This window comes from Heteronotia binoei, chromosome 4, assembly GCF_032191835.1.
Source record: "Heteronotia binoei isolate CCM8104 ecotype False Entrance Well chromosome 4, APGP_CSIRO_Hbin_v1, whole genome shotgun sequence".
Lineage (NCBI taxonomy): Eukaryota > Metazoa > Chordata > Lepidosauria > Squamata > Gekkonidae > Heteronotia > Heteronotia binoei.
The window spans coordinates 104,518,309-104,541,797 of NC_083226.1; the positions used below are offsets into that span (position 1 = coordinate 104,518,309).

The following is a 23,489-nucleotide window of genomic DNA, read 5'->3' on the forward strand; positions in this document are numbered from 1 at the left end:
TCCTGTCAAATTATTGACCATTTCTGACCTTGCCTTCCTAATTAGTTCTGACAAGATCAAGGCCCAGGGCACTATGGCTGTCCCTCACTGCAGTGTCTCTCTCATTTATTTGTCTATTTACCGATCCACATGCAAATATATGCAATGGGAGTGAAATAAAGGCTGTCAGAATTCCCATCACCCAACAAAATGCTTGTCTTGCTACTGCTTTGAAGAGTTCAGTTTTCAAATTTTACTAAAGATGACAGGTCTCTCATCCATTATCACTGTCTCATCAATCATACCAACAATAGCAGGGTTCCTGTGGAGAGGTTATTAAAGTCTAGCTTCAAGATCTATCCCCTGTATTTATGTCAGGATCTTTGCACATGTACAGGGGAGTATATATGGAAAATTATGAGCAAAGAATGCATCCACAACAGACAAAATGTAGCAGATTTCTGAAGGAAGAATAACATTCCTCTTTATTGAATAAAAGCTACTCAGATAAAATTACTATATTAAAATTGTGTACAGTTGGAGACTTGAAGACACATACTGTGTCCATTAGAAGTGTGTGCCTAAATTGTTAACCTGAAAGAAATACTCATTACCAGTTTATGCAACTGAATATTCTAAAAGTTTGCTGATGCTCTCCCTTTTTGTCAAGATGAGTAAGGTACAAATGAATGATGTTTCCTGTTTGCCTCATTTTACTTATTTGCTGCCTTGTTGCCATATCTCATTTTATTTTTAACAAAGGTTATTATAGCTATGTCCGATAAAATGCTCAGAAATCAGCATATGCTTCTGTTAAAGAGGCTGGGTTGCCTGTGTGCCATAGTAGATAAGATGTAGGAAGCAGATGTAATAGAACAGTTCAAAATCCATCCTTGCTAATTTTAGGACAGGTTGTGAAAATATCAAGCAGCTGCTGTCAATATATGAAAATGCTATGGTAGTTACTGGCACATCCGAGCCCCAGCAGCTACTGATATTAAGACACAGGACCTTTCCAGTCCTGTAGGGTTGCCCATTTTACTCTTTGATCAACCCACAAAAAATAAGAAAACCGGGTTGCACTAATCAAAACGAATAACTGGGTTCTTTTGTTTGGTGATACTGTTTATATCTGGTAGCTAAACTTCCTGCCAGTGCTTAAGGACCAACACAGAGAGATTCCAATTAAAATATAAAAACAGAATTTATTTACAAAAGCAATTTAGGGTTAAAAGAACAAGAATGGATGTACAAACAAAATACAGATAACACACAAAACAATAAACCTGTCTAAGCTAGCCTGGGATATACTTTGTACAATGCTCAAAGGACTGCTTCTATGAGGAGTATTCTTGCAGCTGCACAGCTTGGTGGGGGAGAAAGGAGAGTTCCTGAGGCAAATTGTACAGACCTTCAAAAGAAGAAACTTGGCTCCTTGTCTTTGAAGTAAAACTAGAACAATTGCCTCTCCTCAACATCCTCCTGGAAGTACTTTCTTGCATCAGAAGTCATCTCCTCCCAGAAGAGTCTGATGTGTCTTTCTTCTTCTGATGTTCCATCCCTTACTGTGCTCACTCCTAGCTTATTTATCTTTGGCTATCTGTCAAGCAACAAGGCACTAGCCAATAACAGTTGGCATGCAATTTAGCCTCTAAGATCTAGATCATTCTGATCTGAGCTGTCATTCTGGCTGGCTAGATGAAGTACTGTCAGTGGGGTTTGACAGCACCAGGTGTTGCCACTTCACCAGGTGGTTACACTTAATAAAAGTATTTCAACAGTACAGAGGTAAAGACTTACAGACCAGGGTTAAAACAGTGCAATACACATCCTGCTAAGACTTACGTCTTGAGGCCTCAATTTTTTGGCACAGGTGAGTATGTGGAAGAAATGTTTCTCTTTTGTGTTTGAGGTCGTGACACTGACATTTGAGATGCATAAGCAAGATGCATGGGGAAGGTGTATTGCTGCAGAATTACTAACTACATCCCCATTTCTCAGTGCTTACTCAATTAGCAATAAGCAAAAATTAAATTAGAATATGAAAATTATCTTTTTATTTTCAGTTTCCTTGGATATCTAATGGATCTTTCTTCTTCAGCTTTCTCTTTAAAGGCCTTTGGTGGTGAGGCTTTGTACTCTCCACCCCCAAGCCTATTAGCCTGCTGAGCTGTCAGGAGCATATTTATTTCAATATATTTAAAGCAACATTTTTGATAGCTGCCACTAGGTCATACAAAGCAGAACAGAAGAGAGCTTTGTGATGCTGCTGGGGACCTGGATGAGTAGTTTGATAACAGTCAGGTTTCTCTCAAAATGTCTAGACATGATTATTAGATTGCAGTCCACTATTTATGATGATTCTAGCATATTGCCATCTGTCTGTTTTTATAAGGAGGTTTTTTTTTAGGGGGGGTTGCATTAACTATGCCACTTGTGTGTGATCAAGTCATCTTTGCTAATATTTTTCTTCATGTATAAAGCAGCAGACCTTAAATTAGCTTGAAAAGAACCATTTCTCATACTTGGTAAATCATGAGTGGGTTTTCAAAAGCAATTGTGAGTGGCTAGAATATAGTTGGCTGATTTTGTAAGATTTGTAATTTATCTTGTGGAATTCAAGGCAAGCTGTATTTAGATTGATGGTGATTCTGTCCGGCTTGTAGTGTTTTGTCATATATTGAACAGAGATTTATTGTAAAGCTAAAACAGAAGTGGCATTTCCCACCAAGATTCACAAAAATGTGTTGGTAGCATGTAGTCCATAATTTCCTGGTGCCCCTTTAAGGTTCTGCAAAGGGTTATGGTCATTGTAGGGGAAGTTGGATTCCAACCCCACATCTTTTGTAGCTTTGAAGAGCAAGCATATCTGTTCTATGCACTGTTTTCAAATGGATGTAGTGCATTATTTGTCTCTTATCTGCCTTCTCTGTAAATCTGTATGATGTTGTGACAACTAAGTAACATTTGTGAATCTGATCTAACCACAACAACAGGACTCACATCCTTCATATTCTGAACAGTACTTGCCACCAATGAGAAGAGGCCCTGCTGGGAAAATGAGAACTTAAATTCTCTGACTTTTTTTGATTGTGGGATATGTTGGGTGATTTCCAGTGCTTGGTGCATGGTGCAGATTTTTAACCTACTACCTCTTGTTTCCCTCTCCTTGAGAATAAATGCAAGTACCTCCACTCCTACAATGTATTTGAAGCAAGAAAGGCTAATATCTGAGCCCATCACCTAATTTGCATGAGGCCAAAGGCAGCCTTGTCTATATTCAAACAGATCAGGCACATTATTATTGTTATTTATTATTATTAGTTTATTTCTATTTCGCCCCTTCCCCCTTTTGGGGGGGCTCAGAGTGGAGTTCAACAATTTGAATTAAAATCACAATAAAATCAACTTCAGCAATCAGTAAAGTGCAACAGGTTAGTTCAGCATGATGATATAAAGCAAGATGGTATAGCACCACAATACAGTGATGCAGCGGGCCGTGAGGACATAGGGGGAGGCCAACCGATCGAATAGATGGATAGATGCCCACTGCCTCATCCAAAGACCTGGCAGAACAGCTCCATTTTACAGGCCCTATGAAAGGCCAGTAAGCCAGGTAGGGCCTGGATCTCCATAGGGAGCTGATTCCACCAGGTCGGGGCCAGAACCTAAAAAGTCTTGGCCCTGGTAGAGGCAAGACGGGCATCCCTTGGACTATCAGAAGATCTTGAGATGCCAAACAAAATGACCTCCGGGGCATATATGGAAGGAGACGATCCCGTAGGTATATTGGGCCCAGGCCGCGTAAGGCTTTAAAAGTTAAAACTAGCACCTTGAAACGGATCTGGTACTCTATAGGCAGCCAGTGCAGGTCACGGAGCACCGGCGGTATGCTCACCCGTATAGGTGATGCAGTCAGCAAGCGAGCTGCCGCATTCTGCACCCGCTAAAGTTTTCGGATCAGTTTCAGGGGCAAGCCAGCGTAGAGCGAGTTACAGTAGTCCAGTCTGGAAGTGACCATTGCATGGATCACTGTAGTCAGATTTTGGGAGGATAGGTATGGTGCTAGCTGCCTGATCTGCTGTAGATGGAAGAAGGCAGACCATACAGCTGTTGTGACCTGGACCTCCATGAAGAGGGAGGCGTCCAGAATCACTCCCAGACTCTTCACCTGCTGGGCCGGTACCACATGAGCATTAGCATCACTCCCTCCCCCATTTTTTGTTATTATTCCTGTAGATATGTGTTGCTGAAAGAATTCAGCTGCTGTATTATGATGTCTGAAATTAAAGAACAGACATTTTTTTTGACGCTTTTTTTGAGTTTGTGCCAATCCTAATAATAATAATAATAATAATAATAATAATAATAATAATAATAATAAAATTTTATTTATACCCCGCCCTCCCCGCCGAGGCAGGTTCAGGGCGGCTTACAAGGTATGGCAAAAGCCATATTGAACAATAAAACAGTTATACAATTCAATACAATTTACAATTTACCATTAAATTTTTACATAATCTAAAACAGTCTAAAATAGTCTCATCTCACTGCTATCTCAGTTATATTAATGTTAATGATGGCGTGATGTTTATTTCAAGCTCCATCTTGGAAGGCTAGCCAGAAGAGGGTGGTTTTGCATGCCCTACGGAATTGGCTAATGTCCCGTAGGGCCTGCACCTCTTCCGGCAGCTGGTTCCACCATTGGGGTGCTTTTATAGAGAAGGCCTGTTCTCTAGTTATTTTTAGTTTGGCCTCCTTTGGCCCAGGTACTTCCAGAAGGTTTTGTGAGCTGGATTGCAGTGCTCTCTGGGGGAACATATGGAGAGAGGCGGTCCCTAAGGTAAACAGGTCCTGTAGTTATAGTAAAGAACAGACATTGACCAGTTCTTTGTCTGCATTTATGTATATGTATTCATCTTTCTCCTTCAACTCATGTTAGCCTGAAATGCTGCAGCTACTTCTCTTCAGTACAGGCATAGTATTATATTATGAGAACATGTCAGGCAGTCTGTGTGCCTCAAAATCTGAACATCTAGCAGTGTAGTTTAGGATTAAGAATTTATAGATGAGAATAATCACAGATTTCCCCAATCAGTGGAAGGTTTTTAGGGTTAGTGGGATCCTGTGACTTAGAATGATATCTGGACTGAACCATGCATTACAGTGAAAACAAATCTGTCTCACTGTAATGCCATTTCTGAGTCCGAGGTATTTGTGGAAGATAATCATTAAGTGCATGGGAGACGCTTAATCCTTCTTCCTGCCTGCTGATTCTTCCTGACAAATTTGCTTTCCCCATTCATTATAATTGTTTTTTACCCATCTGGGCTCAAACCAAGGATAATTTTCAGGGGATAATTAGTGTCAAGGGTTAAGTGTCTCCCATTGCCAGTTCTTCTGTAAAAATGGCCCTCATATTCGCCTGTTTTGTACCACCTATGAGCAGGAAGGTAGGTGGCCGGCTCAGTCTTGGGGGACGGGTTGGCCGTCAGGCCCTTGGGGCCCGGTCATAGGGCCCGGGGCTGGTGCATCGGTGCCTTCGCACGGTGGGGGGTTTCCGTATATAGCCGGAGGGCCCTCCTCGGGTCAGCAGCCATCGTTGGGGTGGTCACCTTTCTTGTCTCCCTCACCTGGACGATTTCGAGTTGTTGGGTTTTTGTTTCGAAAGCAGTTTTTATATGGACCGGGCCCTCCCTATGGGGTGCTCAGCCTCTTGTTTGGCCTTCGAGCGTTTTAGTACGTTTCTCGAGTGGGCGTTGCAGTTTACAATGTGCTTATCTTCTCAGGTCTTTTGAGCAGTTGGCGGCCGAGCTGGGCGTGCCGTTGGCAGTAGAAAAGATGGAGGGCCCCTCGACCGTATTGACCTTTTTAGGTATAGAGCTTGACTCCGTACAGCAGTCTTCCCGGTTGCCGTAGGAGAAGTTGCGTAGCTTGCGTGAAAAGATGGCTGTAATGAAGGGAAGGAAGAAAGTTTCACTGCTTGAGCTCCAACAGCTAGTTGGCCACCTGAACTTTGCGTGTAAGGTGGTTGCGCCCGGCAGGGTGTTTTTGAGGCAATTTTGTGATGGCATGACTGCGTTGCGCTTGCCTCATCATGTTACTCGGGTAACTAGGCGCATGCGGGATGACTTAGAGGTTTGGGAAAACTTTTTTCAGCATTTCAATGGGACATCTTTTTGGCGGGAGGTTATGCTGTTGGAGCTGAATTGCAGATTGTCTCTGATGCTGCGGGCACCACTGGGTTTGGTGTGTATTTTTGGGGACAGTGGTGTGCTGAACCTTGGCCAACCGGGTGGCGGAGCTCTGATTTGATTCGTAACTTGGCTTTTTTGGAGTTCTTCCCTATTGTGGTTGCAGTTTTTATTTGGGGAAGCTCTTTGGCCAACCATACGGTGCACTTTTGGTGCAACAATATGGCGGTTGTCCATGTTGTCAATAATCTTACTTCCAGGTCCCCTCCAGTTATGAGTTTGGTTAGGCGTTTTACGTTATGCTGCCTAGACCTGAATGTGCTGTTTGCCGCCCGGCATGTACCTGGCTCTAGTAACGATGTGGCGGACGCTCTGTCTCGCCAACAGATGGAGCGGTTCCGGCAGCTCGCCCCAGAGGCCGACAGTTGTCCAGTACCCATGCCGGCAGAGCTGTGGCGAATTGGAAGGAGGAAGTGAGCCGGGCCATCCAACTTGCTATTGCACCCAGTACGAGGAGGTCGTATGATCGGGCGGCAAGGCAATTTTGGTTTAGAGCAGGCGCCGGGCTGGAGGAGACCTGGCCTGTCCCGGTCGAGCAGTTGCTCCAATTTTGCGTTTGGCAGAAGGATCGCGGTCTCTCCGTGAAGTCCATCAAGGGGCATCTCGCTGGGTTGGCTTTTGCCAGCAGGTCGCGCAGGTATTCAGAGGGCACCAAGGACTTCTGGATTTCCAAAATGTTGGAAGGGTGGTCCCAGGAGGCAGGCCGCCAGGTTGATAGCAGGCTCCCAATTTCGCCCTCTATTTTGCGGGGACTCCACTCCACCTGGGCTTCAGTTTGCATATCGAGTTACAAGCAGGTTCTTTTTCACGCCACGGCGTTGACGGCATTTTTTTGGGTGTTGCGGGTATCGGAGCTGGTTGCAGGTTCTCGCAACGAGGTTTTGGACAGGGCCCTGCGGGTGGGTGATGTTATGCTTGAGAAGGGGCAGGCGGTCATTTGAGTCCGCTGGTCTAAAACCGACCAAAAACAGAAGGGCTGCGTGATTACGCTGGGCCCCTGTTTGGAGGAGGAGTTGTGCCCAGTGCGGGCTTGGCGCTATATTTGGAAATGCGGGGAACGGCCCAGGGCCTGCTATTCCGCCATGAAGACTCCTCCCCTCTTTCCAAAATCAGTTTTGGGCAGTCACCACCCGGGCCCTGGAAAAGTTGGGACTCGGGGGCGCGAAGTTTGGCACTCACTCTTTTCACATAGGCGCAGCGTCTACGGCTGCGGCTATGGGCTATGAAGGTGATATCATTCGCCGAGTGGGCCGTTGAAAGTCCCGGGCCTTTCGGACCTATATCCGGCCTCTGGTTTCGTAAGGCGTGACAGTGGGGTTTCTTCTATTGTGTTATGGTTATGGTTATTAATGTTTATGAATTTGCTATTTCTTTCTTAGGTGCTGTGGCTGGCCCGAAAAGGAGGAGGATCCTTATTTGCGGCCACAGTATCGTCTTCTGGGCGGCACATCAGGCCCGTCAGATGCCGGGAGGATCTCAGTTGGGCCTGAGTGAGCAGGCCACAATTGAGTGGCAGGGCCGGCGGGGCATGAAGTGGGCGGGACTCCTCTCGCTTCTGTTTAAGGAGAGGATGGGCCCGCCGCCGCACATCTTGGTGATTCACCTGGGGGAGAATGATTTGGGCCTAATGAAGGGTAAGGCCCTATCAATTCAGGCCCGGGATGACATCACCCTGATTAAGCGAAGATGGCCAGGCGTCCTTGTCTTGTGGTCGGCCATGTTGCCGCGCCGGGTGTGGCGGGCAGCTTGGGACCCAGAGGGCTTGGAGCGGGCCAGAAGGAAGGCCAGTAGAGCCTTATGTATTGTCATGGAGGCAGGGCTTGGAATTTATGTGCCCCATCCATCTATCAAGGCCAAATGTACGGATTTGTACAGGCCTGATGGCGTTCACTTGTCGATAAAGGGCAACGAGGCCTTTTTGGCTGATTTGAGGCATGGGCTGGAACATGTTCTGTTGGGTGGGGGGTCAGTTGCCTAAGCAGAGGCTTGGCACTGTCCTTGGCGGTTTTACCGTTGGGAACATGTTCTTTTGGGGGCATTTGGTGAGCTCACATGGCAACGCACCTTTGGGTGTGTAAGGCGTACCTGGGGGACCTAAGCTGCATGGCTCAAGGTTGGCTCCAAGGAACCTGGTGATCCAGTCACTAGGGAGTGGTCCACAACCCAGGCTGCACGGCTGGGTGTGGGTGGAGCTCTGTGAGCTGGATCTAGTGCCTGGCCGGCCGGGTTTGAGCCGTTGGGTCGGCTCACTCCCAGGGCCCGTGGCTCGCCCTGTTTCAGGCTGGGGAGGTGGTCTGTGTTTTGACCCCTGGCTCAACCTGGCCCCATGTTTTCCCATTGCCGTTAATTTAAATAAAGTGGCCCTTTATCCCATATCGTTGTCTGTCTCTTTATTCCAAATGGGGGGGCAATTCAGCACCACCCAGCTGAGCGGCCGATCGGCCGCCTTAGGCTGGGGGCTGCCCATTGCCTCCCCTCTAGGATGGGAGACATTGGTTTGCCCTGGGCTGCTCGGGGGCTGGCAGCCTTATATAGGCTGGCCCGTCCCCCTGTGGCGCAGTTTGTTCCAGGGCTTGTCGGCCCGCCCGCCCATCATGCAGTGTAGGCACAGGCTGGTCGCCGGTTGTGGGGCCAGGTAGGAATTTTTCGCTTCCACGCAAATTGGCTGGCTTGGGAGTGTTTTCGCCTACCTTACACTGCGGAATGGTGCGTTGGCAATTGGCTATGGCGGTGCTGTTTATAGTCGGTCACTGGCAGTTTTACCGTTGGAACATGTTCTTTTGGGGGCATTTGGTGAGCTCACATGGCAACGCACCTTTGGGGGTGTAAGGCGTACCTGGGGGACCTAAGCTGCACGGCTCAAGGTTGGCTCCAGGAAGCCTGGTGATCCAGTCACTAGGGAGTGGTCCACAACCCAGGCTGCACGGCTGGGTGTGGGTGGAGCTCTGTGAGTTGGATCTAGTGCCTGGCCGGCCAGGTTTGAGCCATTGGGTCGGCTCACTCCCAGGGCCCGGGGCTCGCTCTGTTTCAGGTTGGGGAGGTGGTCTGTGTTTTGACCCCTGGCTCAACCTGGCCCCATGTTTTCCCATTGCCATTAATTTAAATAAAGTGGCCCTTTATCCCATATCGTTGTCTGTCTCTTTATTCCAAATTGGGGGGGGGGGCAATGTTTTACCTTAGTTACTTCCCTTCCCCCCTTTTCTTATTTTGATTTGTAACTGGTGTGAAGGAACTAGTCGGCACCTTCTCAGGGCCTGAGGTGGGAGGAAGCCTTGCATAACAATCCAAGGACACTGGCCAGCTATCACCTGAGAAAGTATCTAGTAGTGATGTGTGAATGTTTCCTCCTGTAAACCCCCCCCCCCCCCGTAGGAATGTTTTTGAAGTTTATCTTAAAACCCATGTATCAATGTATTGGTTTCATTCTTAGCAAGCTAGAGGCTTGCGCCAGAGTACCGGTTATCAATAAATGTAGTCTTAGTATCAACTTTGACTCATTCTTGAATCTGTTGACTTGACAGTAAGTTTTGAATATATCAACAAGACAATGATAGAAATCATTGTAACACTTTTGTATGCGACTAAAATCAATTCTAAATCCTGTCTATCCAAAACTAAATGGAATGTGTTTTGCTGACTGTGACAGATTGTTGGTGTTAAAAGTGCCACTGGGCTCCTACTTTGTGACAGATTCTGCAGTTGCCCCCAGACTTCTGCTTTCATCAGATCAAGCAACTGATTCCCCACCAGTTGCTGCACAGGTGTGTTTTGGCCCATGGCTCCTTCTAATTCTCCAGATCTCTAAAAAACAAGATTTGGAAGGGGTGGGGAGAATTGGAGGGAGCTATGGGTCAAAATGTGCCTACAGCAACTAGTGGGGAATTGATTGCTTGATCTTACAAAAGCAGAAGCCTGGGGGCAGAGCAACAGTGACTGCGGAATTGGTATGTATTTCTGTTCCAAGGAAGGAGAGCACACCACCTCCCGAGGAAGCCTGTTCCACTGAGGAATCACTCTAACCGTCAGGAAGTTCTTCCTAATGTTGAGCCAGAAACTCTTTTGATTTAATTTCAACCCAGGTATAGACATCAAGCTGACAGGTTGGTAGTTACCAGGATCCTCTTTTTTCCCCTTCTTGAAGATGGGGACAACATTTGCCCGCCTCCAATCTTCCGGTACCTTTCCTGTTTTCCAAGAATTCTCAAAAATAATAGCCAGAAGTTCAGAAATTACATCCACAAGCTCTTTTAAAACCTTTGGATGCAGTTCATCTGGCCCTGAGGACTTAGTTTCATTTAAAGAAACTAGGTATTGATGTACTACCCCTATGCTAATCCTAGGTTGGAACTTCATACCTTCCTTATATGTTCTGTTTTTGCCATGTTGAGCACCATTTCCCTCAGAAGAGAAGACTGAGGAAAAGTAGGAATTGAGCAGTTCCGCCCTCTCTTCATTACCTGTTACAATTTCACTTTCTTGCCCTTGCAATGGGCCTACCATGTCCTTGCTCTTTTTCTTACTCTGAACATAAGAAAAGAACCCTTTTTTGTTGTTTTTAGCATCTTTGGCCAGCTTAAGCTCATACTGAGCTTTAGCTTTCCTAACTTTTTTTCTACAAGCACTGGTGATTTGTTTATATTCATCCTTTGTTATAAGGCCCTCCTTCGAATTCCTAAAGGAGTCTTTTTTATTTCTCAAGTCTTTAGAGAGCTGTTTATGGAGCCAACTTGGCTTCTTTAGGCTTTTTCCATTTTTTCTTTTCATAGGAATTGTCTGTGATTGCGCTTTCAGTATTTCGCTTTTAAGAAATTCCCACCCCTCCAGAAGTCTTGTGAATAACAAAATGATCGAGATGCACAGAAGTTTGTCTCTGCATATGCAGTGTATTCCCTATTGACTGAAGCATCAGAACCCTTGGATTATAGTCAGTGCACTTTAAAAAGGTAGTCCCCTGTGCAAACACCAGTCGTTTCTGACTCTGGGGTGATGTTGCTTTCACAGCGTTTTCACGGCAGACTTTTTATGGGGTGGTTTGCCATTGCCTTTCCCAGTCATCTACATTTGCCCCCCAGCAAGCTGGGTACTAATTTTACCGACCTCGGAAGGATGAAAGGCTGAGTCAGCCTGGAGCCGGCTACCTGAACCCAGCTTCTGCTGGGATCGAACTCAGGTCATGAGCAGAGCTTTGGACTGCAGTACTGCAGCTTTACCACTCTGCACCACCAGGCTCTTTCAGTGCACTTTAGGTAGTAGGAATTGCAGATTTTGTACAATTTTTGTTGTTCAGTTGCACAGTCGAGTCTGACTCTTTGTGACCCCATGGACAAAGTCATGCCAGGCCCTCCTGTCTTCACCATCCTCTGAAGTTTGCTCAAATTCATGTTTGTTACATCAGTAACGCTGTCCAGCCATCTCATCTTTTGCCATCCATTTCTTCTTTTGCCTTCTGTCTTTCCCAGCATCAGGATCTTCTCCAGTGAGTGCTCTCTTCTCATTTGGTGGCCAAAGTATTTGAGCTTCAGCTTCAGCATATGACCTTCCAGGGAACAGTCTGGGTTGACTTCCCTTAGGACTGACTGATTTGATCTTCTTGCAGTCCAAGGGTCTCTCAAGATTCTTCTCCAGCACCACAGCTCAAAAGCATCTATTCTTCTGTGTTTGGCCTTCCTTATGGTCCAACTCTCACATCCATACATTACTAGGAATACCATCGCTTTGACTATACGGACTTTTATTGGCAGGATGATGTCTCTACTTTTTATTATACTGCTCAAGTTCGCCATAGCTGTCCTCCTAAGGAGCAAACGTCTTTTAATTTCATGGCTACAGTCACCATCTGCAGTGATCTTGGATCCCAGAAATGTGAAGTCTGTCACTGCTTCCATGTCTTTCCCTTCTATTTGCCAAGGTGTGATGGGGCTGGATGCCATGATCTTAGTTTTTTTGATGTTGAGTTTCAAGGCTACTTTTGTGCACTCCTTTTTCACCCTCTACAAGAGGTTCTTTTCAATAAAACAAAGTAAATAACTGAAATGTATTAATTTTAATGAAACATAGTTCTGGATTTAATTAAACTTGTTATAATGCTATTTCACTAAAATAGTGCATATATATATTTATGTTCTTTGTATCTGTGGACAGCATTTCAATGCAGCCACCTTGAGCAGGTCTCTTGGAAGGCAGTGTATAAATTTTCTGAATAAATAAATAATATGTATGACATGAAAGCTCAGCAATAAGCAACATCGATTTCAGTAGAAGACATGTTTTATACCTATAAAATATACTATGTTATTAATTGGAAATAATAGTCTTTGGGTTTTTGTATATCCAAGCAAATGGAACTAATTTGCCTCTTAATATTAAGTACCCTGGAAACAGTTTCTTCAAAGAAACACAAGATTACAACCTTTTTACTTTCCTTGTTCAACTTGAATATACAGTAATCGCTATTAAGAAATATTTTTAAAAATGTGTTTAATAACCTGATTCAGTGCAGAGATGAGAACTTTCTTTTACTGATGGGGCATACTCAGTTGCTATTGACAGTGATAGGAATAAATGATAATGAGATACATTCCAGGAAACTCTCAGCACATTAGAACAGGAAGACTCTAAAGGGATGACTAGTGTTTCCTCACTATTTGCCTGATTCCCAGTTCTGATTAGAACGGCATGTAGGGAATATCGCAAATGCCATGGTAACATGGTATAAGGCAGGATGAGTTTTTTAAGGACCAACACAATAACTTAACATACACAAATGTCTTTGACTGTATTGATTTTTTTTGGGGGGGGGGGTTGGTTCTTTTTGTGTTTTCAGCCAGAAGGGGAACAGCAGTGTTTTGCTGTACAAGCTGAAGAATTGTGATGACTGGGCTTCAACCATTTGCAAGTCCAGCATGTTCTTCACAGTGATACAGCTGCATAAACATAAACAGTGTAGAACAGGGGTTCCCAATATTTGTTAGCCTATAGGCACCTTCAGAGTTTTGACACATTGTGGTGGGCAGAGCCACAAAATGGCTGCTGCTACAGGAGGTGGAGGCAGTCAGAAAATGGCTGCTGCCACAGCTTACCTTCAGTCACACCATGAAGATCCATGTGCTGTGGTGGCAGTTGCTCCCAAAGCAAAATTTTAAAAAATCTGAAGAATCAAAATCATCTTCCTGGGCAAAAGCTCTAAAACAGATTGGTAGGCACCAGAAAAACATGTTGGCATGTGCCATGGTGCCCAGAGGCACCACATTGGGGACCCCTGGTATAGAAGCACCCTTTTTACACAAAAAAGAAGCACATACAGCATTTCTTTATATACTCCTAATCGGGCCTTGAATTCAGCAGGAGCTCACAGGAGTGTAGCTCCTGAACCTTTCTGACAGCCCCCCCTCCTCCCCACCTTCCTTCCTTGTCCATTGACTAGTAGGTGCAGCTGCATAACAATCCCTGGGTGAGCTCCACCACCTATTTTTCTACAAAATGACCCCTGCTCCTAATCTTCATTGCTGCACAGCTATTTATTTATTTTTGACAACTCCTTTTTTGCTACTGTTGGCAAACTGAAGTAGGGTTGTCAATTCCCAGGTGGGAGCATGGGACCCCCTGGTTTGGAGGCCCTCCCCCTGCTTCAAGGTCACCAGAAGAGGGGGGAGGGAAGTGTCTGCTGGGCACTCCATTATACTGATTTCCATAGGGTATAATGGAGAATTGATCTGTGGGTATTTGGTGCTCTGGGGGGCCCTGTTTTTGAGGTAGAGGCACCAAATTTGCAACATAGCATCTAGTGCCCTCCAAATTTCAAAAAGATTGGATCGGGGGGTCCAATTCTATGAGCCACAAAAGAAGGTGCCCCTATCCATTATTTCCAATGGAGGGAAGGCATTTAAAAGGTGTACAGTCCCTTTAAATATGATGGCCAGAACTCCCTTTGGAATTCACAACCTCGCTCCTGGCTCCACCCCCAAAGTCCACAGATATTTCTTGAATTGGACTTGGCAACCCTAGGTTGAAGGACTGACTCATGGTTCAAAATTAAACTGCTCTGCAGCATGTTCTCCACATACTGCCCATCATGACCAATATGTGTGCTCTTCTAATATTCCATGAATATTACGTATAAATGCATGCTTTCCTGATATTAATGCTGTATAACACATGCTTTCCTAATATTCCATTAAAGTGTATTTGAGTAAGAATTCTGTTTATCTTCTCTAAGTAATTAGCACATTAAAGCTATGGATACAAGAACAGAATATTTTTCAGTACCTGATGCCAGGTACAAACAACAAGGGACAGCCATGATTGTCTTACATTGCAAAAATGTGTTGAGGCTAGATAGATAGTTCGCCTATGTCAATTTTCCATATGGCTGTAATACTATTTAAAAGCTTCATATCTTGCATATTGGGCCATTTTTTCCCAGCATTATCAGCAGCATACCAAGAGTCTATGCTCCATGAGGATATGCTGTTGGCACACCAAGAACTGCACTCAAACAGTCCAGTGTGCATGATAAACCCTTTTTAAAAATGATGGTAGCTGGTTGAGCACTTGCTTATAGAAGTGCTTCCTATCCCTTGTTGGATGGGATCTAGACTAATTTTTCCAGTAACAGAATGAAGTTTTCTTTTTCCTCTCACTAGAGCTGAACGATCTCCACAAAATGCCTTTTCCTCTCTCTAGAGCTAAATGATCTCCACAAAATGCTGCTTCTGGGGGATAGGAGATCTTAAGAAACAACATGGAAGAGATTTGCAGTGGGAAGAGGGAATCAGTGGAAACAGCCTGTTTAACCCATTATGCTTAAATTGTCCCTGAGCTGTCAGAGGAATTGGTTGGTTGATGTTGAAAACAGCATAAATTAGTCTTCCAGGCAGCCATGGGTCATGTAGCCCCATCTGCTAAGTTGTGAGCCCCTATATACTTGCTATTTTATTGGTGCTTTTGAAAAGACATGTTACTAGTGCACATGGGTGGAGAGTGTGCACTGCGAGAGGCACAGCAGGATGTCAAGGAAAGTGGTGGAGAAGATTCCTCCATGGTTGCAATTTTTTCTTTGTTAATCATTAAATGCTCAGTTTATGTTTTGTGTCTCCAGCATTCTGCATCTGTTGCTCAGTGTTCTGGCACTGAAACGGGCAAGAACATAACTCTAATTCCCTCCTCTTCCTTTTACAGGACTGTAATGTCTGGATGACCCATGCTAGCCCAGTCTCATCAGACCTTGGAAACTAAGTAGGGTTAGCCCTGGTTAAGTTTTAGATGGGAGACCACCAAAGAAGTCCAGGGTTGCTACACAGGCAGGTGATAGAAAACCACCTCTGAACATATCATGCCTTGAAAACTCTATGGGGCACCATAAATTGTGCTTGGGGAACAGGATGAAGACCCTGCATGGGATTAAATGGATTTTGGGGTGATCCAGAAAATATTCTAATATAATTACAAAATGGTAACATCCATGGCAAAGTAAAATATCATTATTTGCAGGTCATGACCCATTCTGGGTTATTCGTTATGGTGTGGTCTACAATCTAGTTATCCTGTGTAGTGAACTCTCTGGGGATGCACTTCGAGAAGGATTACGAAATGCTGTATGGAAATCTTTACAGAAACAAAAGGTCACTGAAAAGGAGAGGCAAGTCCTGGATGCTGTGAGAGTAGCAGAGGTAGGTGTAAATTCTAAAAGCTAGTGTACTTCATCGTTCTGACAGACTGTCAATATTGATTAATCTTAGGTTTTAAAAAAATTGCAGGTACTTTCAATTACAATTACAGGAATAATCACAGTGCAGTGACTAGCATCAAGTGCCCTAGTTAATAGTAGCCGCATGCTCATAAAACAGACCAAACACATTTTAAAGGTTAATATTTCAGTAAAATAGTCTTGATTTATGTTGTTCTAATCCATAAATAATCTAAGCAGCAATTGAAAGTGTTTCCTTTTTCCTATTTAGGAAATATCCCTAAAGTTGGAATATTTAGTATTAAAACAGAATAGAATTATTTAGATATATTGCAGGCCAGTTAACTATTGTTACTATTACTGTTGATGTATATTTTGACTTTTGATGGCAGCTAAATGGACAGACATTCCAAAAAATGCTCAGCTACTTTTGTGCTCCAGACTGTTGAAACATTTTTCTTTCTTGGGAGTATTGTCCATCTCCATCAGCTGTCTAATCTAAAGTCTTCATCGATAAATAGGTCAATACCGACCAAGTATAATTTATGTGGCATTGGGCCCCAATCCAAAGCAGACTGCAAGTAATGCCCACAGTTCCTTTTTAAATAATTTAGGGACTAATTCTTTTTTCACTGAAGGCAGTTACAAAACTTGTTACTATTAAAAGGGCTGATACATGAATACAAAAATTTATAAACAAAGAGCACATTACTCCATGTCACTGATAGTTCATGAGACTCAGTACCTACTCCATATTGCTTCCAGTGGAATATTTGCATTTCATTGTGTTTTTCTGATTTGACGGTGTCAGTTAATGTTAATGACTATTCCTTAGATCAGGGGTGTCAAACTCATTTGTTATGAGGGCCAGATCTGACATAAAAGAGACCTTGTTGGGCTGGGCCATGTTTGGTTGGGCCAAGCCATATTGGACTGGGCCATGTGTGTACCTATTTAAGATTAGGTAGCAGAGCTATAATTTGTTATAAAGAACACAGACAAACACAAATATATTTTTAAAAAACTTAAAACATGCTTAAAACATTAGCACAATGGTGTTAAAGGTGCTTTCTTTGTATTTTTTCCATGGGATCCAGGGAACTAGGCAAACCTTTCCTTCCTTCCCCAGGGACTGGGTGGGGGGAGCCTCAGTCAATAGAAGGAAGAGAGGCTTGGCTCAGTAGCTCTGCTGTGCAACAGAGAGAGCCTGGCAAAGCAAGCTATTCCTTCCCCCTTCCTCCCCAAGGGAGGAGCCTCAGCCAATTGAGAAAATAGAGGTTTTGCTCTGTAGCTCCTGTGCAATTGAGCAAGCCTTGCAAAGCAAGCTGTTATGCAGAAGGAGGCAAGAGAGAGGGAGAAGGAAGCAGATGACAGCCAGTTGCTTGGGGGCCTGATAGGAGCCCTCCGGGGTCCTGATTTGGCCCCCAAACTGCATGTTTGACACCCCTTTCTTAGATGGTACATGAATGTTTAGATTTGAAGCCAAAACCCACCTAATGATCAGTTAAAACAAAAAAGCTTCAATTGTTTTTACTGTCATCTTACATGAAGATAGTTACACAAATTTCCCTCAGTCAGGGTTGATTGAAGAAAACCATGGTAAAGGAATTGGTTGGTGGCTTTATCTGTGTATGCTACTATCCACGCTAACTGTTCTCTGTGTAGTCAGGTACCCCAGTAGTGTACATATACAGTGGTGGCACTGGAAAAAAATGATTGGGGGTACAGTGGATTATGAGGGGGCATGTTCTGTGTCATATGTCAAACTTTCTGAAACAGAAACCCTCTTTTTTTCATTATTCTCTTGATCTTAAACATATTTACTCAGTGGCAAGCTATATTAATTTCAATTTAACCAAGATTTTAGTTCAAGATGGGTTAGTCCGTTTGTAGCAGTAGAAAAGAGTAAAAACCTGAGTATCTAAAGTATCTGAAAAAGCAAGTATCTGAAGAAGTGAGCAGTGACTCATGAAAGCTTATACCTCATTTTGTTAAACTTTAAGGTGGTCCTGGGACTTACACCAACGTAAAGGTTAGTTTGCTTCCATAGCATCCCCCCCCCCCCGGATTCCTATAAAAATGCAACTCTGACGAGCCAAAGGATCACAGGGAATTTGTCTAGTGACTATTCCAGGTATTCTTGAATGATTGTTTTTGCCCAGTTGAATACGAGTCAATAAGGTCTGAACTATGGCATAAGCAGCATAAACCTCTAAAAGAAGGGGAAAGGGAAATACTATCAGGGGTGTCAAACACATATGTTATGAGGGCTGGATCTGACATAAATGAGGCCTTGTTGGGCTGAGCAATGTTGAGCCGGGCCGTATGTGTACCTATTTAAGATTAGGTAGCAGTAGGGTGGAATTCTAGCAGGAGCACCTTTGCATATTAGGCCACACAACCCTGATGTAGCCAATCCTCCAGGAGCTTACAAGGCTCTTTTTTGTAAGCTCTTGGAGGATTGGCTACATCAGGGGTATGTGTCTTAATATGCAAAGGAGCTCCTGCTAGAATTCCACCCCTGGGTAGCAGAGATATAAGCTTTATAAAGGACACAAACATAATTAAAGATTTTTTTTTAAAAAAAATCCTTAAAATAAAACATGTGTGATGGAACCGGCCCGATTCTGCCTTCAGACCCGGTCCCGTCAACTCCCTATTGAGTCGCCAACTCCTGGAGGGAGCTATTTCTCCTCTGGCCACTTGGGCTTGCTGCCACCACCTGCTCAGTCTAGGGGTTCAGATTGAGAGGAACAGGACTCCCAATCCCCCTCTCCAGCTATGAGGCCAGGCCTCAAGGTCCTCTGCCACCCTGTACTTGGGTATCACAGAGACCACAGCACTTTTTTGGGGAACCCCTGGAGGATTGGCACCTTATCCAACTGCATGCCTTCCCCCTTCCCTGGGGCCCCCTTCATAAAGCAGCGTGGTCTGAAGCGGTTGGGGATCTATGTGGTACAGAGTTTGACTGCCAGCATTCAAAACAGTAAAAATGTTTAATAAGAAGAGAAAGAAAAATAAAAACAAAAACAATTACATGTAAAAGTTTAGCACAGCACCTGGACAGCAACAAGCAGGACAAATAAAAGGTGGGTTTAAACGCATCCCCTCGTCCCTGGTGTAAACTTGCCCTACCTTGTGAATGACTGCCTGGGGTCCCACAGGCAGGAGCCCACCGGCTGGCAACCTCTCTTCCTGAGCACCAGCTGAGAACTCGCCTTTTCCCGCCTAACTCAAATAAATAAAACAAAAGAACTTCCTGCCCCTCTAGGAGGCTTTCCCCCTAGAGTTGCTGGTTTAACTCCAGAAGGGGGGAGGCAATGAGGAAAAGGCTAAAGAACTTCCTGCCCCTCTAGGAGGCTTTCCCCCTAGAGGCGCTGGTTTAACTCTGGAAGGGAGGAGGGGATGAAGGGAGGCTAGGCCAAAGCCTGCTTTAATAGTTTAATGTTCCCTTCCAACAAAGCACCAACATTAACTAAGATGGCGTTCCTCCACAACATGCTTAAAACATTAGCACTTGTTGGTCTTAAAGGTGCTTTCTTTGTATCACTCCCATGGGATCAGGGAACTGGGCAAAGGAAACTCTGGCTCTTTCCTTCCTTCCCCAAGGGACCAGGAGGGGAGGAGCCTCAGCTAATAGAAGGAAGAGAGTCTTGGCTCAGTGATTCTGCTGTGTGATTGAGAGAGCCTGGCAAAGCAAGCTCTCCCTCCCCAAGGGAGGTGCCTCAGCCAATGGTAAAAAAAGAGACTTTGCTCTGTAGCTTCTGTGTGATTGAGCAAGACTTGCAAAGCAACCTGTTATGAAGAAGGAAGCAAGAGAGAGGAAGAAGGAAGCAGATGACAGCCAGTTGCTCGAGGGCCTGATAGGGGGCTTCCGGGCTGCATGTTTGACACCCCTGTACTAGATGTTTCAATACAACATTAACAGCACAGCATTGGTCCATTCTAAGCCCCTTGATTTCACTTTAAGAGAATTGCTATACAGCATAGCCATGCATACATCCTGGAAACATCTTATACAGCAACCCTGCTAAAGCAAAAGAAGTCTATGTCAGTGTCTGGATGGGTAGTATAATGTACCACGACGAGAGACGAGAGTAGGGCAACATGCTTTATTGCAGGTACATTATAAGGTAAGGAACCGAACACGCGGGCCGGGTCCCGCTTATATATACAACACCCCGGGACAACCTCTCGGTCTGGCCAGCCCTATCCAGGCTGTTTGGGCTTCCCGCCCTAGTCGGTGGTTGGTGGAGCGTTCGCGTGCTTTGTGGTGCCGATAAGGGACAGCCCCTGGCATTACCGCACCTGGCCGTTAGTGGCGCAGTGCCGCCATTTCGTTATTGCGTTATTACGTAATGGCGGCCTTGCGATACACTACACTCCTCCCCCCCTAGTTGTTGTACATAGTCCTGTAGGTAGGCGGGAGGCCGGCGCTCCCGTGTTGACCGTCTTGGAGTTGCTTGCGGTGTCGGGGCGGCTTCGGCTTCCGGGGTTCCTCCGGGGGGCTGACGCGTCAGTGGGCGGCAGGTCTGGTTCAGTGGGTCGGTTCGGCTCCGCTGGTGGGGCGCCGGTGCAGCGATCGCTGGCGGCTCCCCGGCCCCTGTTTCTTCACCCGCTTCGGTTGGTATCTCCGGTAGGGTCCGGCGGCGCATCTGGTCGATGTGCCGACGTAGGATCTGGCCCCCCTCTGTGGACACCTCGTAGTGGCGGGATCCCACGACCCGCAGTACCCGCCCCGCTAGCCACTCTGGTCCCTTAGCGTAGTTGCGGGCGAATACTGGATCCCCCGCGAAGAACCCCCTAGCCGCGTCTCTGACCTCGGGGGACCCACGCACGTCTGAGGCTCGGTCGGGGTGCAACCTGTCCAACCTCGTAGTGAGCTTGCGCCCCATGAGGAGCTCAGCCGGGCTAACCCCCATGACTGGGTTGGGGATGACCCTGTTGTCAAACAGGAACGCGGCTAATCTGTGGTCCCAGTCGCCCTGCACAATTCGGCCCAGGGCCTCTTTGGTCGTGCGGACCATCTGCTCCGCCTGGCCGTTGGTGGCCGGGTGGAAGGGGGCAGACCTTATGTGTCTTATCAAATACCTCTGGAGGAACGCCTGGAATTCCCCCGAGGTGAATGCAGTCCCGTTATCCGAGACTAGGGTGTCCGGGATGCCGTGGGTGCACAGGACCCTGCGCAACGCTCGGATCACGCTGCGGACGAGGTGGACCCCACGGGAATGACCTCTAGCCATTTCGTGTATGCATCAACTATGATCAGGAAGATCTGTCCCTGGAAGGGCCCCGCGAAGTCTATGTGGAGCCTGGACCAGGGTTTCCTTGTAGTTTCCCACCGTGTGGCCGGGGCGCTGGGCGGTTCTGGCCGCGACTCCTGGCACGTGCTGCATCTCCGGACCCAGTTCTCTATCTCCCCGTCCATTCCTGGCCACCAAACATAGCTCCTAGCTAAGGCCTTCATTCTAACTATGCCGGGGTGGGTTTCGTGGAGTGATTCCAGGACCCGCTTCTGTAGAGGGGGGGGAACTACCACCCGGCTCCCCCACAGCAGGCACCTTTTGTGGGCTGCTAATTCATCCCTTCTCGTTTTGTAGGGCTTGAATTCTTCCCCCATGTTCCCTTCCGGCCACCCCCTCACCACCCAGTCGAGAACCCTTGCCAGTGTCTTGTTTTTCCCGGTGGCCTTGGCCACTTCCGCGGCGTGGAGAGGCTGGTCCGGGAGTGACTCGACCGACATGATGTGGTGTGCTGGGGCTGGATCGGGGCCCGTGTCCGGGAGCGGCAAACGGCTGAGCGCGTCCGCATGGCCCATCGCCTTGCCCGCTCTGTGTACCAAGGTATACATGTAGGAGTTGAGGAATTGATTCCACCTCAACACACGTTGTGACAGGATTTGGGGGCTTTGGCGGTCCGGGGCCATCAGACCCAAGAGCGGCTTGTGGTCTGTGGCTATTGTAAACTTCCGCCCGTACAAATAATCGTTGAATTTGTGGACCCCCGCTACGATGGCCAGAGCCTCCTTGTCAATTTGGGCGTAATTACGCTCTGCAGAGGTGAGTGTGCGGGAGTAGTAAGCGACCGGCACCTCCCTGCTGTCTGGTAGCTGTTTCCCCAGGACTGCGCCCACCCCATACGGCGATGCGTCGCAAGCCAGGATTACTGGTAGGCGCTCATCGAAGTGATGCAGCACTGCATTGGAGACCAGGACGTCCTTCACTGCCTGGAAGGCGGCGGCCTGTCGCTTGCCCCACACCCAAGGAGCTTTTTTGTCCAGCAGCCGGTGTAGGGGTTCAGCGATGGCCGCTTTATGGGGTATGAACGTGTGATAAAAGTTGAGCACCCCCAAGAAGCTCTGTAGCTCCGCTTTACTGGTGGGAGCCGGAGCTTGAACGATGGCCCGGTTTTTTTCTTCCGTCGGGTGTATGCCCTCTGCGTCCACTGCGAATCCCAGGAACTCCACCCGCGGTACTCCCAGGAAGCATTTCTCCCGCTTCACCTTTAGCCCAGCAGCTTGAAAACGACAGAGCACTTCCCTGAGGCGGTTGCTGAACTCCTCGGGGTCTGGGGCGGCGATTAGAACATCATCGAAAAAGGGCTGGACTCTGGGGATCCCTTTGAGGAGAGCATCCATTATACTTTGGAAAATCCCCGGAGCCACGCTGACCCCAAACTGTAGCCTACGCACCCTGAAAGCCCCCCTGTGGGTCACAATAGTCTGGGCCTCTGCCGTTTTGGTATCCACCGGGAGCTGTTGGTAGGCTTGTGCCAGGTCCAGCCAGGGCTGCCAATACGTGGCTGACTACAGGCACTGGGTAGGGGTTATCCTGGAGTGCCTTATTTATTGTGCACTTGTAGTCTGCACATATCCGCACCTCCCCATTTGGTTTGACCGGGGTCACTATGGGGGTTTCCCACATGGCATAATTGACCGGCTCCAGGACCCCTTGTGCCGTGAGGCGGTCCAGTTCGGCCTCAATTTTGGGCTTTAAGGTGAACGGGACCCTTCTCGCCTTGAGCCGGATCGGCCTGACCGTTGGGTCGAGCGGTAGGGAGATGGCCGGCCCCTTATAGCTACCCAGCGACCCGTCGAACACATCAGGAAACTCTCTGCACACCTCCCCGAACCCTCCGGCTGAGACCGTTTGCGCCACCCCCTCTATGCGGATTCCCAAGGGGCTGAACCACGCGAATCCCAGCAGGGTGGTGAGCGGCCGTTTTACCACCAGGATGTCCATCGGGCCCTTAAAAGATCCCCGCTCTACTTGTACCCTGGCCCACCCCGCAATTTGTACCGGGTTCTTCTGAAAGTCCCGTAAAATGAAATCTGCCGGCCGCAGCGGCACCCGCTGGGGGGGGGCGCAGCTTCTTCAGGGTCTCCTCCGCGATGGAAATGGAGGAGCCTGAGTCCACCTCCATGAGGCATGGGGACCCTTCGATGAGGACTTCCATTTTGAACTTGTTGGGGGTGGTTAGGGGCAAGTTCAGTACCTGGAGGGTGGTGGAGGCTGTGGAGTGGGACTCGGAGGCCTCGTGATGTGTGGTCGGTCTCCGGCGGTTGGTCTTGG

General features: G+C 46.8%; 1 protein-coding gene across 1 annotated transcript in view; it reads left to right on the top strand.

Moving 5' to 3' along the window:
* Positions 1 to 23,489, top strand: part of TMEM232 (transmembrane protein 232) — a 143,703-nt gene that overhangs the window by 97,182 nt on the left and 23,032 nt on the right. The window contains exon 10 of the mRNA XM_060236564.1: positions 15,723 to 15,901. Within this exon, the coding sequence (XP_060092547.1) occupies positions 15,723 to 15,901 (179 nt within the window). The remainder of the gene's footprint in view (positions 1 to 15,722; positions 15,902 to 23,489) is intronic.